Source organism: Prosopis cineraria, unplaced genomic scaffold (assembly GCF_029017545.1).
Source record: "Prosopis cineraria cultivar Desert tree isolate PC_DT_omini unplaced genomic scaffold, ASM2901754v1 PC9, whole genome shotgun sequence".
In the NCBI taxonomy this organism is placed as follows: domain Eukaryota; kingdom Viridiplantae; phylum Streptophyta; class Magnoliopsida; order Fabales; family Fabaceae; genus Prosopis; species Prosopis cineraria.
Window position 1 is genome coordinate 27,613,337 of NW_026555340.1, and position 19,163 is coordinate 27,632,499.

General features: G+C 31.6%; 1 protein-coding gene across 3 annotated transcripts; it reads right to left on the reverse strand.

Annotated features, from left to right (window-relative positions):
* Positions 1–312: 312 nt before the first annotated feature.
* On the reverse strand, positions 313–18,426 carry LOC129319850 (transcription termination factor MTERF15, mitochondrial). Of its 3 annotated transcripts, none has more exons than XR_008595528.1 (3): positions 18,059–18,426; positions 755–2,685; positions 313–639 (listed from the first exon to the last, which is right to left on the reverse strand). XR_008595528.1 is itself a non-coding variant. In XM_054964931.1 (3 exons), the coding sequence occupies exons 2-3, from the start codon at positions 2,455–2,457 to the stop codon at positions 1,069–1,071; spliced, it is 1,278 nt and encodes a 425-aa protein (XP_054820906.1). In that variant the 5' UTR covers positions 2,458–2,685; positions 18,059–18,426; the 3' UTR covers positions 313–1,068. The 3 variants fall into 3 exon arrangements, 2 of the variants coding, with proteins under 2 accessions (XP_054820906.1, XP_054820905.1); XM_054964931.1 differs by having other exon boundaries at positions 313–2,143; positions 2,255–2,685; XM_054964930.1 differs by having other exon boundaries at positions 313–2,685.
* Positions 18,427–19,163: the final 737 nt, after the last annotated feature.

Sequence of the window (19,163 nt, forward strand, 5' to 3'; positions counted from 1 at the left end):
TATATCAGAAACCCTATCAATTTTTTTTTTTTTTGTCATGGCCAAGGACAAAATAAATCCTAGTAGATAGCATACTCGCAAGGTTCTTGTTCGATAATATTTTTTTTAGGAGACAACGAAACAAAAAAGTTAATCAGTGTATATCCGAAACTCTGAGGGTCAGTTGTGCCGAACGGCCGGACTTTACTGTGGAGGTTATTCCTGTCTTCCAAAATTAATTGAACTTTGGCATCGTATATCAGGCACGTGACTTAAGAGGATAAATACAAAATATTTTAAGAGAGACTGAACTCGAGTACACTAACCACGATGGATCAAAATAAAATCTTACTCCGCCTGCGCGTTCCAGGCATTGCCTGGAAACATGGTACATAATTACATCATACATGGCTTAACTTGTATGTATTTTATTATTTATATTGATAATGAGGAACTAATCAAAGAATTTTAGTTGCGAAATAGCAATACAAAATGTGTCAGCTTGTCAATCGTGCATCCAAAAGAACAATTTGAGAAGATCAGATTGGAAACTGGCTCCTGTGGTTACTGTTCTCATCTATTATATCTTCACACGTTCCCCGACAGAATACCAAAGAAAAAAGGAACTTCACCGAAATATGAGCCTCTTACAAGTTTTTTCTGCAAATGAGGCAAGACAAAAACAAAAACGGTATAATTTGATCGGTGTGCAGAACTCACGAACACAGAGCAGGCAGAGGAAGCAACAAGGGGGCAAGGGCTCTTTCAAACCCACCTGAGTGTTATCTGTCAATTCTTCAGCTTCCTCTCATGATGTCTTTTTGCAGGCATCTCAACTGCCTCACCAAGGCTGGAAGATAACATCTTGTTTAACTTCCTTGAATGAGCAGATGTTCAAAGCATAGTGTTTTCCCATCAGCGAAATGGAGTGGAGCCAATGGCTCAACAACGCTCTCAAGCAAGGCAAGTCCATCAACTTTGAACAGTACGAGCAGCAGCAGCTTGAGGAACAAACAAGTCTTCCCCAAGCAAAAGCAATCAATTAACTGCATGAGGGGAAGAGAGTATCAAGTTCAATAGCGCCATCCACTACACTACTCCATCCATAAAGGACTTTATGTTTTTGACATCTTCGTTGGTTTCAGGGTACTTTCGCGGTTTAAAGATTTTCCAGAGTCCGGTTGGATGCTTGCTTTTAACTTCAACATTTCCTGAATATCTTCCATACAGTTTTTCACATTCTGGGAAGGGTTTGACATATAGATTGTAAAATCTAAGTCTACTTGGCTTAATCAAATCCTTCAATCTCACCTCAAAGTCAATTGCACCTTTTGCTTTCAAATACTCCATCACACTGTATCGAGGAACAATCTGCTTTTCGAAATTTACACCCAAATATTCTGGAACATCAGGTAAACAATCAACACTATATTCCATCCTGTGCACTAAAAAGTCAATCTTCTTTTCAATGTTCTCTAAGTCATATGTAATCAACCTCGGTTCTTTCCACAAGACCTTGAAAGCATCTCTACGAATTAACCCGTGACTGCACAAGCAATCTAATCTCAATTTTACTTCAAAACCAGCTCTCAGAGTACCCTCTTGGAAAATCCTCTCTTTGATCGGCTCTCGACATTTCAACGTCTTGAGCAATTGAAAACATCGCGAAAATTCCCCTAGTTCCATTCCCAGAATCTTGGGCTCCCTAATTATCTCTTTTATAATCTCATCATCACAAAATCCCAAATCGCTCAACTCACGGAGCAACGGCTTCAGCCGGTCTTCGATCCCAAGTCCCAAAACTCTAGGATGCAAACTTATTACTCGATCAATCTTATCCCTGGGAACCCCAATTTCCATAAGGAATTCAATTACAGAAAGAATTTCTCCCTTATTCATCACGACCACAGTAGGGAAGTCCTCGAAGACCCGAGCAACAGCAACATGAGTAAAGCCTAAACCCCGCAAGATCTCAATGCTTTTTGAAAGTTCACCAGGATCTAGCTGATACCTCCTAGAGTATCGCAAGAAATTTCTGATCATAACGGGGGAAGGAGTCAAAACGTGCAGCTGTGAGAAACATGCTTCCCATTTCTTGAGAAACTGGTGTTCCAATAGCCCAGGACAATCGCGTATCAAAGAAATGAGAGAGTTTTGCGGAATCCTGAAAGATAATAGAGTAGCCAAACACTTCTCTAACTCCTGTAATTTGGAATTCAAGAGGAAACGATTCTTTGCAAGAAAACCTTGAATCTGCGATGGTGGGAACCCGTACCTTTGGAAGAGATTGGCAAGTGAAACCTCTTTCCTGTACTGAGATTGCTGGGATAATTTTGGATGAAAGGGGTTGATAGAACTGGAAACCGTTGAGAAACAATGGACACGATTTTGCAGGATACGCGAGGATTTACCCGCTCCTAATGTGAGACGCCGGAGGCTGCTTCTGGCTGCAACGTTTGCCACCATTGCCGGTGCCATATCCGACTGGCACAGGAGGCGCAGATTGAAAACTAAATACCAAGTCTAATCGAGTAAATTGAACTCAATCTGGTTGGATTTGGCTTTCAGTGTCACTGTCTGTTTTTGTTATCTTGATCATGAGTTCCTATATTCCCTTTCAGGAGATGGAGAGGGTTTGGGCGCAATAGATGTGAAGGCAAGCTTGGCGTGATCGGCATTACTCTTGTCTCTCAAGAAGCCAGCTTACTAAATTGCAAGGTACGTATAATTGGATCAATCATTAAATCAGTTATGATACTGAGTCACAGATTAGTGATTCAGTCGAGGTTGAATCAAGAGTTTAACATGTGACAAACTTATAATTTAAATAAAAAAATATTAATTATAAAAATATTCAACTAAATCTAACCACTCAAAAATTTAACAATAATAAAATATTATATTTTTAAACTTAACATGTTTTGCCTCTAATTTTTCATTTTTTGACTTCAATTTCACTTCTTTTTGTTATCTTATTTCCAAACTCAGAGCTCTGAAAAATTAAAAATAAAAAAAATAAAAAACAACGTCATTTTGAGAGTAAAAGTTTGAAAAAATAATAATACGGTCAACCCACCAGGTTGAACTCGGGTTGACCGGGTTACACCGGTTCACTCCCTTACCGGGTTAAGGGTAAACCCAAACCGGATAAGGGATCGGGTCACTGGTTTCCTGGTTGACCCGGCCGGTCCGGTCCGGTTTTCAATACCATGCTAAATTGTATAATATGCTCTGTTGTATACTTGAAATCAATGTTTTCAAAATTAGACCGAAAATTGAATCGGAAAAGTCAGTGGTTCATGGTTTGCATGGTTCAACCTGGTCCAACCGGTGACGTAATAATTAAATTAAAAAAATTATATATATATATATATATATAATAATTTAAATATAAGAAATACATATGAAATTGCTATCTAACTTAAAAAAAATATCAAATATTTTAAGTTTATCATAACTTAACAAGCCATATGATACAATATAATATCAAATTATTAAAAAAATTAGTCATTTTTTTAAAAAAATTTGATAAAAAAATTTGAACAACCCGATTTTTGAAAACGGGATCCGTTTCCCGATCCGACTGCTGGTTTGAAATGGCTCAAACCGGCTCAATTCTTAAAATGATTTTTTCCTTTGAATCAGATCGAAAACCAGACCGATTGACAATTCGACCGTCCGATCCGGTTCGATTTTCAAAACAGTGCTTGAAATTCTTTTTGAGTCCTTTTGATGGGGGACATAATAGCTTCAACATATAGTATATCCGTTTACATACTCAAGATTTTTTCCAAATTTCTCCAATGGGGACTTAACATTAGGCTTGGCTACAACATAAGGGTTTGAATGAAGGAGGGAAAAGTGAAAAAAAAAAATTGGAGGAATGATAAAATTGAAAATACATGGCAGCCATGATATTTACTACCTCAATGGTTCACGTGAGTAATTGATAATTAATTTACAAATTTTAAAAAATTAATTAAAATTTTAATTTTTAATTTTTTTTTGCATTTTTCTAACATGTTTAATAGAAAAATATAATATTTGACTTACACAAAATACTCTTATTAATTACTATGTGAGAAGAGCATGATAAAGTAGAGTATAATTAGAAAAAATATATAAAAACTGCTCAATGTTCTATATTTTATATCAAGCAAAGCATTTAGAAAATATTCTATATTATGGTTTGGAAGGAATTTAGGTAAAATTTAGAAAGTTTTTTTTAGTCTTTCATGCAAGATAAAGTTAGAGAAATTGGTTTTACTTTTTAATTTTGCCCTTGTTTATTTATCATAGTTTGAATTATTAAACAATAATTTATTATAATTATCGATTATTGACAGTAAGGAAGAGTAAAATTAAAAATTTACATAGTTCTCTACAATTTTAAAATTAAAACTAACATATTTTAATAAGTGTAAGGTTGATTAACTTCGTCATCAAAGATTAAGAGAAGAATGTCACATAGAGCATCTATGGTGTTAGGTCAAATATGCACCTTTGAGCATTACTATATTCAAATGCTTGAAATTATAATCATGGGATTATTAATTAGCTTTAAAAGGCCAACAATCCTTAGAAATATTTTTAAAGAACATAATTCTAATGAATGAATTAAATGAGGAGTAATATTATTCTTATAAGATCATCTCTAAGATCTTGTGTAATCAGTTGAAGGAAGTTTTGCATCAATATATAGCTCAAGACCATAATGCTTTCATCAGAGGTCGACTTATTACATATAATATTTTGGTCACCTCACAAGCTCTTCATAAAATATATAACATTAGAAGAGGGAAATCTGCATAGATGATTTTTAAAATTGATTTTACGAAGGCACATGACATCATTTATTGGAAATTTGTACATTTGGTGTTAACAAGGGTGGGTTTTTCTATATCTTAGATTCAAATGATGATACAATGTATTTCTACAGTTTCCTACAAGATATCCATTAATGGCTAGCCATCAAGTTCCTTTGGGGCTAATGTTTTGTCAACAATTATTGAAGACTTTTAATTAGAAAGTAGATGGGAGGCTATTACTTTAGGTAGAGGTTGTGAAGCAATCTCTCACCTTATGTATGCAGATAATACCATTTTTTCTACAATGCTGGCCAAAGCAATTGTGACACAGTTAAAAATGCACTTAGAATTTATAAAAATCTACATGGTTTAGCCATTAATTCCTCTAAGTTGGAGCTTATCTTCAATTAGAATACACCAACATCTATACAAATAGTGTTTAGGCAAGTACCTGGGAATTTATATTAATGCAAGGAAATCAAAAACACCCATTTATCAGGATCTTTTGGAGATAGTCAGGAAAAAAGTTCAGAGTTGGAATAGTCAATCATTATCACATATAGCTAGACTTACTCTTCTCATATATATTGAACATTCCTCTCTAATATACCAACTATCTTGTATTCATTTGCCATCTATATGGTGTAAGAAATTAGATAGTATATGCATCAATTTTTTCTAAGGGTTAAAGTATAGAAAGAATAGATGTCACCTTCGTAAATGAAAGGACTTATGCACTCCAAAAAGACACAAGGGTCTCAGTATCAGACTCTTTAAACCTTTCAACGATGCTCTCTTAGCTCATAATCTTTGGTGTTTAGTGAATTCAATTGGCAATAACATAATTTCTTTAGCTCTTAAGAAGAGAACCTATATTAATCAAGATGAAGAGGTATTTTGTTATGGTAATGGGATGTCTTGGATATGTAAGGGGATCTTAACATCTTGGTACCTAATTGAAGCTTACCTTGCTTAGAAAATTGGCTATGGTACTAATATACTTCTTAACTATTATTTATGGTAGCCTATATTGTCTTCTCTATAGCCTGGTATACAGACAGTGTTGGATCTAATTAAGTGCAACAGAGAAAGATGGAATGTGGATACCTTTACTTGCCTTTATTCCTGATAAACCTGTAATAAAATACTCTAGATGAATTTTTCTATTTTTTTAAGGAAGATTCCATCATTTGGTTGCATAATGCAGCAGGAACCTATATAGTCAAGTAAGGATATCAACTAGTAAGAAATATTAAGGATGAGATAGAACCTCCTTATATATGGAACGTTCTTTGAAAGATCAACTTACCATATCGAATTTTGTCGAGAAGTAGAAGGTTATGAATCTTGCGATCCCAGTCAGAGATGTCCTCACATATCAAGAACATTTTTGTGCCCTTTTTTTGATGATGAAGATGAAACTATAGATAATTTGTTCCTTAAATGTAGTTAGGCAAGAGCAGTTTGGTTTTACTAGTATACTAGCCATTAAAACTAAGAATATTTCTTCCCCATTCTCCGTGCAGCTTAAGTAATAGTTAGCTTAAACAAATATTAAAAATTCATAACGGGTAGAGGCTAACCAAACTCTATTTATTATCATCTCATTCATATTAGATGTCAATAATAGAGTTGCTCATGGTAGTAATATCCCTTATCCAATGTCCTCATTGGCAAGAATAAGAAGTTTTTCTCAATCTTTCTCCATCACACTTTGAAGCTATAAGATATACGGGAAGGTCTATAAATCTCTTATTCATTGTTGGTTTGTGATATGTGAGGATGAAGCTCAAAAAGAGGCCTTGACATATGGATGGAAAATTTCTTGGCAACATAAGGCAATGATCAATAATAATGGGAAGTTTTTACAAGTTACTATGCAAGTGCTTCATGAAATCATAACACACAGGAGACAGCGCTATCATGTTTTATAGGATTGTTATGGTGGATATAAAGTAAACCTTTACTTAGGTAAAGGTGTCTAAAAGACTTGACCCTTTATTTAGCAAGACATGGTTTTACCCATCCGAAATAATATAGTTGACAAAGCTTTAAACCAATTATCCCTTGTGAACAGGTATACATGACTTACGTATAAGATCTTGGACAATTTTATACCACTTAAGTTGACACTCTTGCTTGGCCTTGTGTCCTTATCCTTTTCATGAGGGTCTTTAAAATCAAGTCCTTAGACTCTTAAAAGCAATACCACTTACTATGATCAGTATTCCAACAAGTATATGCTTACATGTCTATTAAGAGTTGAATCTCAACCTTTACTGTTTTAATCTCACAATCACTAGGTACTTTTCAACATTGGGACGTATGAGTTAAGTACTTGTAATTATTCTAAATATAAGGTTACCCTTACTAAACCAACACTTAACTAAACCTCTATAGTAATCATGAGAATAACCCAAATGGATTACCTTCTTGTAACATCTTAAGTTTTAAACTGGGATGCTAATTAAAGGGTAATTTAGTAAAATTAATGCATTAATTAAGTTAACCATATTTTGGATAGTTGATTCATTTTGATTATGGTTTAGCTTTAAGATCAGGCTAAAGTAGAGAGTAGAGTAGATTAAAGTTCAAGAGTGAGCTAAAGTGAGAAGTGTCTTGCTGTGCCATACATTGTGGCATGGCACAATGCGTTATGGCCCATAGATAAGAAATTTGACTTTAAAGGAGTTGGTCAGTTTGTGAAATTAAAAGGAAAAAAGGAAAGAAACATAATAAAGGTGAAGAAGAAGAGAGTTGTGCTAAGGTAAGGAACCTTATGCACCTGGGAGCTAATTTTAACTTATTATCTTTTTAGTAAGCCTTATACCTCTTTTCTCTCCTTACCTACTTTGTTTTCTCTTAGTTTGAGATATGAAAAGCTTGAATTATGAGATAAATGAGGGTTTTATTTGACCCAATGACCGTTATAGGTGTGCTGGAAGTTAAATTAAAGGTTTGCATCTAGCTTGATAGTTATTGATTGTGTTTTAGGGCTTTGGTTGAATTATAGCCTCAAATAAAAGGTTTTAAGTTGTGAAAACATTATATTGATGTTACCTGGGTTAGTGGAAGTAGTATGAAGCTTGTAAATGTTAAGTAGGGCTTAGAATTGTCTAATGATAAAAGTTAGTCTATTTGTGTTATTAAATACTTATGTTAAATTAAGAAATTGATATGTAGTGTTTAATCTTGTAATTGACATGGCTCAAGTATTTATTGAGTAGTTAAAAATGCGAAGAGCTATAAATACCACAGGTAACCCTTATATCTAAAAGGTTAAGGTAATTGGATAATTCATACTGTTTATTAGCTTGTTTAATTGTTTACAAGTTATTTGCCAAATTAAATATGATATTACATGTTGTGTAATTTAGAACTTATAAAGTGGAGAAAAGAAAATGACTTTTGAAAAAATTGTGTGTGTGTGTGTTTAATAAATTGTATTTGTAATTAAAGCTAATGATAAAAAAATGTGAATATGACAAAGTATGTTAATTACATTGTGTGTTAAAGTATAATCATGATAGTGAGGGTAGGAGTTCATCTTAGGTAGAGTAATTTTGAAACCTACATGGTTGAGCTGGCATCATGAATATCCAGTGGAGTGAATATTTATGGACTGTTACCATAAAACATTCGAGTAGTCATAATATGATTATGCATTCCTTAATACCCGAAAGGGTGTGGTGTTAGAGTAAACACCCTAATTACATGTGTAATAAGTGGTGTTCGTAGTTTGAAAATGGGATAGAATGCCTTTGGCTGGGCAGTTCTATCAAAAAAGGTGAGCTCGAATTTACTTATTTCAGGTTTGATCCATTATTATAATTTATGGACTCAATTGAAGGTTGATGCTAAGGTTCAAATAGATATTATGATCGTACATATTATATTATGATTTTGCATCAAAACTTATGTTTTGTTGTCTCATTTTACATATTTATTTATTGTTATGCTTGTTAATAGACAATTGTAAATTATATTGGTTATAGGGATGTTGTCTCACCCCTTAATTACTATTTTACATGTTCAAATATAGATAGGAGCTAAGGGAAAGATTCGAGTCAAGAGTAGTGAAACTATTGTCGTATGGCCCTGTCACTATAAATTGTGTAATGAATTTGTATATATGTATTTATAAGTTGCTTGGTATGAATGCATATATATTTTTTGTTGCACTTGTATGAAGTGATATGTTGTGTATCTTAGCCCCTGAGATATGTGTCTGTGATAAATATGATTGAAGTATCAAATTGAAATAAAATTTATGTCATTAATTAGACTATAAAATAAGTTACATGTAGGCATTTGAATCACTCAAATCAAACATCGTATACAAAAATGGTGCACATTGGAAATTTGCTTTGGTAAGCTATCATGTTACAACGCATGGCATATAGTGCAAAATGACTTCTCTGTACCATATCCGCGACATGTGTTATTTTAAGTCAAAATGACTTTTATGCCTTGTTTACTTATATGGTTTTTTTTAATGTTAATTCACACTTTCATTGTTTTAAAAATGTATCAATTTGAGTCTAAAGTCTAAACCATTGATTTGCAAGTTTTTTAGGATCCTTATAGCTTTCAAAGTTTTTAACTATACATTTAACCCTTTAATGATTAAAGTAAGCCTTGGACTTTAATGGCTCCTAATTAATTTAATATAGATTCAATGGTGAAATGTTGGTAATATCAAGATGAATGTTATACTCTCATTTGAAAATTCATTAAAGTCAAAAGTAATAAAGGTAGGATCCTAATTTAAAAAAAAAAACACTTCAAACATAACTTCAATAAGCTTAAATTAGAGTATAAGTGAATAGAAAAGCATGTGATATCAGTTTATATTCAAAACATGTGAAATTGAGACAAAATAGCAACTCAACACAAAATAGGAAGCGCACAGCATGCTACTCACCCTCTGCAGCCCCCCACTTTATGTTATGCGCCATGGCGCATTGCATAAAATGACAATAGTTGATAGCAATCAGAGTGAATGTTCGATGTGCCTCATTTCTCTATCTAACTTTCAGTTAAGATGATTTAGGTATTTATAAAAAGATCTTTCAAAGCTCGTGCTAATGGCACTATGTTTCATTTTCAAATTATATCTTAATTAGAATTTGAATATCTATTTGCATTTCCACATTTTGCACACATTTAACCATAACAAGGATGTCCAAGATAGCAACTAAGTGTCAAAAGCCCAAAAACACACCTAGACCACGCTTAATAGACTCAAAGTAACCTGTGCAATAAACCATAACATCACCAATACATATTTATTATATTTTCAACCCTCAACCCTTTAATTTCAAAAATAAAAAGGGAGATCAATTGCACATCATATATCAATAAGACTATTTACAATCATGCATATAGTTAAATTCAAACTTGCATTAGTATTTTGACTATAATAAATTAATTTAATCATAACATAATAACTCTAGGGCTCAAAATAAAACAACCCAAAGAATGCGTGTAATATAGTACAAGTATATTCAAAATGAACCCTTAGCTGGCAATATCAATATAAATACACATAATAAATCAAAATAATAGAAGCCTAAAATTATGAATTAATATTCCCAAGCTCCAGTGCTTTCCCTTGATCTTGATTCAAGCTAGTACTTATAAATATTGAATATAAAGGGATGAATACAATCACTTAATAATCAAGTTTAATCTAGCTTATACAAAAACTAGTCAATCAATTATGAGATGCAAGTGGCATATATCAAACATCAACTTATCACAAATTAAAATTATCAATCATGGTCACAATACTAACAAACATGTTACTTGAAACCGAAAAAATGCATAAGTCACAACTACCAACCATGTGTTTAAGATGCCATAATATGTAAAGCCATAACAATAACAACCATGTAACCACAATTATAATATGCATAATGCCATAATATTAACAACCACATGACCATGAAAATACTTTGTATGATCATATGATCATTATATCCTTTTGATATCTTCGACTGAAAATGTTGGCTATTTAACCAACGAGTTGTCCGTGTTCAGGGGTGAAGCTAAAAAAAATTACCAGGATGGGTCAAGATGACAAAACATATATGATAATCTAAAAAAAATTAAATAAATATAATATATATATATATATATATCACTGATATAACATAAAAATTTCAACATATATATTTATATTTAATTTTACAAATAGATAGCAAAACTAAATATATACATTCATATTTTAAAATTTGCTCATTGATTTTATGGCATAAAAATAATTAATTATCATGTTTATAATAAAATGTTTAGTAATTTCCTTATTAATATAAACTATCACTAAATTAGCAAAGATTTCATCTTCTACATGAATATTGAATGATTTAAATATATCTTTAGAATTTAAAGACTGTTCAATCTAAAAAACTCGATTACTTGCTTGTTAAATTTATTATTTAATTCTTTCAATTAGTAATTGTAGTGAATAAATATATCAACATGGTAATGATGCTCAATTGTTACAAATTCTTTATGTCGATAAGATATACTCTCTCCATTAAAAAGTGTAAGTCATTGTTAATCAAATCTCATTCCCAATAAAGTGGTTACTTATTTTCAAACTAACCTTATCTTTGATATTTATCCCTATTAAATACCATATAATAAATATAAAGTCATTATCAATAGAGACATTTTTTAAAAAAAAAGGCAATAATTACACATTAAAAGAATTAAAAATACCTTATATTTTTTAACATCTAACTTTTTAAAAAATACCTTATATTTTTAAACGAAAGAAGTAAGTATATCACAATAAAAACTATTCATTTTTTTTTCAATAGCTTGGTTATTACAATATATATATATATATATACACATATATAATAAATTTCAATAGCTTGATTGTTACAAAAAAAATGTAATTTTTTTTCTAGAAGAACATGTCTTAACTATAACCTATTAACTTTTAGATAAGTAATTTTATGGTGGATATTAAGTATATAGCATTTAATATATCTTGAGATTTTTGTTGTAGAGTTTGATAAAGTTTGTTATTAATAATTCTCATAATTTTTTTATAAAATATAAAATAAAAACAAAATCAAATGATATCAATACTTTAAGAGCAAGTACAGTATTATCTTGTTAAAAATAAGTAGATCTTATGACAACTATATATTTAAGCTATTAAAATAGCTAGACTATATATGTATAAAAGACTACTATAGAATTAAAATGAAAATTTCATATAGCGTCTCAAGGAATCTATAATATACCTATTTAGAGGGCCTGAAAATATATAACCCTTATATTTTACTAAAAAAAAAAGTTAAACAGTTAAGGGGACCGTGGCTCCTACTGGTCCTCTCTTTACCCTTGTCTGTGTGAATAGACTGCTAAAGTTCTCCAATTGTGAGAAGCTGCTCAATTAAAGCTATTACGCTTACTCTTTGACCACGATTTCTCCTAAATTACATGTTATAAGGTATCGTGCCCTTAAGTTGGTCTCCTCATTGAACAAGTGAAAACTAATTAAGTTTAAGTCCTTCGATATATTATGAGAGAATTCTTCATAGATAAGTGGGATAATAAATAAAAGGACAAGCCATCAAGCTTTGAATGGTGGATGTGCCACGTGAATTTAAAATCTCCACTCCTCTCCTTGAGAGAACTCTAGCATTATATGATTATGCAATGCAACACATGCTTAACTCATATCATGCACATTTCTCAATAATCATATTCTTACATGTAATTACTCAAGCCTCACATTCATGGCAAGCAATTTCACAATTCATAACTCTTATTATACTCAAAAGCATTAATCACATTCTTATCCAATCAAGTTCACTTTTACCAAAAATTCATGTAAATCATCAATTTCATGCCACATATACATTTTGCACATATTTAAAAACATATTCATTTTCAAAACAATTTACAAATATTTACAATCAATTAAACAAGTTAAAGTATAAATTAAATTTCCTCCAATTGTCTCAAATTTTTGAGAGGTCAAAGGTTTACACCTCAATACATATACTTTTAAAGATTTCCCCCAAGCTTGAGTGGTGACATAAATGATTAATCTAGAATTAATCGTACCTTCAACCATTAACTTTATCATTAACACAATATTAACTCTCTATTTCAACACTTTACACACTCAACATTCCTAACTCCTGGGTTCAATCAAAACCATTAGGTTTATTAGCTAAATTTAGCCTAAACTAACTTTATTAAACCATTTATTCACCATACATAGCCCCTAACAACTTCTAGCTCCTACGTGTAATACTCATTTTTGGATATTAATAGAGTTAACAACCAAAAATCATGCAAAACCTCAAATCTTATGTTTGGATAGCTTAAACAACTTATATTAACTCTATTTAAGTCAATGAATTTAGGCCTATAGCTTATAAGTTTGAAAATCAACTTTCTTTTATAAACCCTAACTCAAAACTTGAGAAAATGAAAGAGGAAGGGAGGGAGGGAGAAGCTTAGAAAACTCACCCTTAATGATTGTTAGTTCCAAATTACTCCAAAACCTTCAAAAATCCTAACCCTAACAGATCTTATGCGTGCTATTCATTTTCTAGCTCCTTCTTCTTTTATTTTTTCTAATTAATAAGGCTTCTACTTATTTTGAAAAATGACCATGCACCTTAGCACACATAACACGCACTATAAAGGATGGTATGGAGAGAGATGTCCTCATTTCATGCCATATACTGTAATGAATGGTACAGAGAGGTGACTTTGGTTTTTCCTTCTCCCTTTTTGGGCTCCAATGGCCCAAATTTCACTCCGAATTTGATCCAACAGCTGTATACAAAGTCTATTAAATTCATTAATTCTCTCTAACCATCCATGCACCCAATACATGCTCGAATTTACTTAATTATCCTTGATTACGATTAAATAAGGAGTAAAATTTCATGATGTAACACTAATAGCACGCTTTCACCATTGAACTTAAGACTTGATGACAATCAAGTACAAGTTGGCTTTCCACTATTAATGATCAAGGTTTATAAGGCTTCAATCTCATCCCATTTGATGTTTTCAACATCATATTTGTTGTCAATCCTTTAGTTAAAGGATTTACAAGATTTAATTTTGATCTTATATAACGTATGAAGATCATACCATTGATAATCAAATCTTTTAGATAATAATGCCTTAATCCAATATGTTGTGGCTTTCTATTATAGACTTAGTTATAAGCCCTTGAAAGAGTAGATTGATTATCACAATAAATTGAGAGTGGTGCCATTGGCTTAGGCCATATAAGAATTTCAAGTAACAAGTTTTTAAGCCATTTTGCTTCTTTGCTACTCAGAGTCTGTAATGGAGTATACAATGCATGTCTGTTTGTTAGGTCCTTAAGAAACAACACCCTTACTTAACGTGTATGCCCATCCACTTATGGAAACATGATCCTTTAAGTAACTTATCCAATTATCATCTAAATATCATAACAAAATTAAAGGATTACCACTATAGGTCAAACTATAGTTAATTATCCCTTTCAGGTAGCTTAGTACTCTATCCACTTCATGCCAGTGGTTCTTATTTAGATTACTTGTGTATTTACTTAGCCTTCTTATAACATATGCATGTTTGGTCTAGTACATGTCATGGCATATCAAGTATCTAATTACTTTTGAATAATCTAGTTGTCTCACTGGACAACCTTATTTAATACTAATTTCATACTAGAATCAAATGGAGTAGAAATAGAACAATAATCAAAACAATCAAATTTCTTTGATATTTTCTCAATGCAATGAGATTGGGAAAGACTGAGAATTGTTATCCCTAATAATCTTGATTTCTAGTATGACATATAGTTCTCCCATATATTTCATGTTAAAGTTTTTAAACAAAAAAAATATTTGTTCTCTCAATTTCATAAATATCAGTACCAAAAAATTAACATGTCATCTACATACAAGCAAATCATATCATATTTTATAACATTAAGTTTACCATTGAAAATAAATACATGGCTCTTGTCTCTATCCTTGCCTCTATTCTTTGAGGTTTTATACACTACCCTTCCTCCACCACACGTACCATCTCATGAATATTGGTGTCTTTTACATACCGTCTTGCTTTTCCCATATTCCTCTTGTATAAGAAGATGATTCTCCAATAGCTAGAGAGAGATATCTTCCTTTCAATGTTTAAGACTCTTTTAAAAGTCTTTTCATGAAGGAGGAAGTTTGTCTATGATTGAATAGACAATTACAGTTTCATCCAGATGCACAATTTCATTTGAAACAATTCAAATATCAATCCATGCATTTATTCCACAATATATTTTCCATCAATTGTTCTAATTAAAAGTAAAACCCAACATTATAATTATCAACTTATCTAATTGACGTTAGAATATTCCATGATAACTATCTAGTGAATACTTATAATTCAAAATCCATCATGCCACTTATGACTTTCTAACCATAATTTAAATATTATATTGACAAAAGCCAAACAACCAAATATTTAAAAGCAAAATTAATTGCTTGAAACTAAATCATGAATAAACTTCATGAATCTACAACCCTAACTAAATAGAGGCAAACTGTTGCTTATTTGTTTCCTTTGTAATTGACCAAGGAATTTTTACAAAACACTGGATCAATTATCACAACTCTTGAAATAAGTGTCTTAAAATTTTTCCAACATCACAAAGTTTGTAGTTAACTCCTTCAAAGAAGCCTATAAGATTAAGCTTAAAGGTTGTTAGTGGGGATAGCTCTCTAAAAAACAAACAAATTAGAGATGAAGAAGAAAGTAGTGGATGTCGTCTTTAAGGCATACGCAATATTTTCTTTTTGACTTAATTTGCTTCCACCTATTTCAATCTTTAGGTGTAAGTTGAGTTGATGATAAATTTCTTTCAACATACAATAAAGACCTTTGAATATGGTCTACATTATCAAGACTTAAGTCAAAACAATAATGATTTTTATAAAGTAATAATTTGATTTTATCTCTAGTGCACTCAAAAAATAGAAACAATGAATTTCAATCAATGGATGTCTTTTGCATGTCAGAAATGAGTGAAGGTGAGAAATACTTATAAATATTGAAGTGATACCTTTTAAGTAATGAAGATTTTCTTAAAAATTATAACTAATGTTGGTTCATGAACATTTCTATACTGGTTCCTCAGTTTACAAAGTTACATGACTAATATTAATCAAGAGTTAATTATATTAACTTTCCATAACAAAATATCATTTTAATATATATAGTTTTTTTGAAATACATTTTCTTTCATCAAGTAACACCTTTTTGTTTTACAACCCTCTAAAGATGTCTTTAAAATTTAACGAGATATGAGTTTGTTGACTGTAACTCTTTACATAACATTTTATAAAAAAAATAAATTAATTTATAAGAACATAACTTTTCAATTCATAAGAATATGACTTTTTGAAAATATTCTAACAAAAAAATATTTCATTACCCAAGGCCAATCATATCTAACTTGTGAAAATGTTTAGTACATTTTTAATCAACGGAGCATACAAACGTTACAAGTAATGCATTAGTTTTTTTTTTTTTTTGGGCCAACCGAGTAATGCATTGGTTACAGTTCACAGAATCAGCGTCAAATTTTAAAGTAATCAGACTTAGTTCTTGGATAGCTGGCACAATAGAATTTAGAAGCATCAGTTGCCTGAGAGAGAGAGAGAGAGAGTTTAGAAGCATCTAGTACGAACCCAATCACCGGCTTTTCAATATCGAGGCTTGGCAGGTTCCCGATCACGGCGATTTTGGAGGCAAATGAACGTTCAATTAACACTTTGTCATAAAGGTTTTTTTTTTTTCCCCCTTTAATTTTAAATGCAATCTGTTAACTCGAATGCATCCAAAATGTTTTTGAAAAAACAAGTTAAAAGGTGGAACAAATCAGACAAAAGTGTTGCCAGAAAAATAAAACGATAATAAAACTTTTGATACTTGATTTGTTTTAATTATTAGTTTAATTTTTTTATTAAACTTAATTTTTTATCAATATAATTTTTTATGTTTTTTATTATTACGTTAATCCCTTAAATTTTTATTAAAATAAAAACCAGCTCTCAAATTAATTAATTTAACGTTTGAGTTAATTACTTGCTCTCCCTCTCTATATAGTTAAACACGAATGAGTCAATTTTCACAAGTCATTTATTTTTTAGTCTCTCTTAATTTTACAAGTATCTAATTTATGTATTTTCTCTTATTTTCACAGGTAATCAAATAAAGAAAAATAAGGAAATTTGGGACTTACTTTTATCTAACAATGTACGGATGTTGATTATTAAAATATTTTTTACACAAGATTAATTTAAATATCAATAGATTAAAGTTCATTTTTATCTCTAAATTATATCTTTAAGAACACTTAGTGTTCTAAATTTTTTTTTGTCCAATTAACTTTTTTAACTTTTGAAACAAAATCATCCAATGTCCTATCGTTACATTCAGTTAAGTCTGATTGTTAAATCAATTTTGTTTATTAAAAATTGACATTTGTCATCCCATGTGTCACCAGATATTCTACCTCACCCCAAGCCCATGAGTACACTTTGCTTCCTCATCTTCTCTCTCGCCAACTCATCTCTCTCTTCCATCCTCCTCCAGCAGCATGTTTATTTGAGCAGTGAAATCCTCTAAGAGACTTAGAAGATAGTCTTCTTCCTCTGACCAAATTCGCAGGAAGCTTAGCTCGTGGCAATGGTACAACCAAAGAATTTCTTGTTTTTCCTCTTCACTCACGAAAATGAAAGAAAATGAAACCATAATCATTCCTAAAAAAACTTAGGCTGTGACAATGATCATGAAAAAACTTCCTATAATCATTCCTATTTGGTCGCCTAGAAAATGAAAGAAAGGCACCAAACACCAAACAGCTAAAATTGATGAATCAAAAAGCAATTTTGTTCTGTTTGAATGTCTCTAATAATACACATAAGGAAAGTTTTTAAGATATTTTTAACGCGATTATTTCGTTATTGGAGAAAAATATCTTAGGTAAACCATAATCAAAGACCCAAGAGGATAACTCAAATGTTTGAGCATTAAAAATAAGGTTGAGATGAAATCAAAGCTGGCAACCCAAAAAATTAGAATCAAACTGTCCATGTTCAAACCCAGAAATCGAAAGCAAAACGTACATCCAATGCAAAAATTGAAAAGCCAGAAATTAGCAAAAATCAAGAAAGCATTCGGCAAAAATAGAAAAGCCAGAAAGCCAGAACAAATCCAAAAAATCCACGCACCTCTACGAGTTTTGCTCCTTTGCCCCCCTCTGTTCGATAAAGACAACAACTTCGCTGTGTATCTAAATCCCAAAAACTTCACAAAACCCACCTCAGATTGAAGCCTAGCCTTCGTCTGTTGTCATCATCCTGCTATGATTGAAGCCTAGCTTTCAAGTTTTCGTCATGTCGCATAGATTGATGCCCTGTCATCGCTGTTTTTGTGTTCGTTCAAGTCACCGGGTTCTCCATTAACATGCACTTGCCCCTTGATCTTTCAACGAATGTTAGGACTGCAAAGAGACGGAGATGGTGAGGCACGGAGAGAGAAGGAGATGAACACCGCCCTTTGAAGCTTTGAAGAAAGGACCAGAATTTCGACGAACATGAGGAAAAAGGACTCAAGAACTTGTGGGACCCTTTATATTTGAGTTGGGATGTTTTTATTGGTTGGTTCATGATGAGGTGGTGCCCACTTGCCACATGTTATTTTTTCTTTTTAAAAGCATGCCACGTGTGCCAAAAAAAAAACACCTCAAATGACACTTAGCAAACTTTGGGTCCCACTTGCATCACTTAATGCGGTTAGCTTTATTTTTTTTTTAATAAAGGTCACCAAAAAACCGCACGAATAGACATATTAAATCATATTAGCATATGAAAAGTTACTATAATCTGAAGGTTGACTATTAAAAATTTGAACAATTGAGTTGTTGGAAAAGGCTTGATGAGACATATAGTCTGTGCATTTGTTAGTCTCTCTAAAAATGTGATCAAAAGTGATAGTCCAATCATGCATAAAAGGTTTCTAATTTTGTTAATAGAAGCAGCAAGCGAATGAGTATTAGAAAATTTATTGTGTATGAGCATAATTGTTTCAGTAGAATTTGAATAAACATTAATTCTATTAAACTTTTTAGCCCAGCAAATACTGAGTCCTTCAAGAATGCCCATAAGTCTAGCCGTAATGTTGGGATGGTAACCAAAAATTTAGAGAAGCCTTTGATCCAATTACCGTGGTTATCTCGAATGAGATCATCACAAAAAGTAGCCATTTGATTGTTGACAGAGCTATCTATATCAAGTCTTACCCAATCTTTTTTATGGAACCATTTGGCTTTTGTTC

Excerpts from the sequence above, each read along its gene's own strand:
- LOC129319850 (XM_054964930.1), bottom strand. The coding sequence starts at position 2,457 with ATGGCACCGGCAATGGTGGCAAACGTTGCAGCCAGAAGCAGCCTCCGG.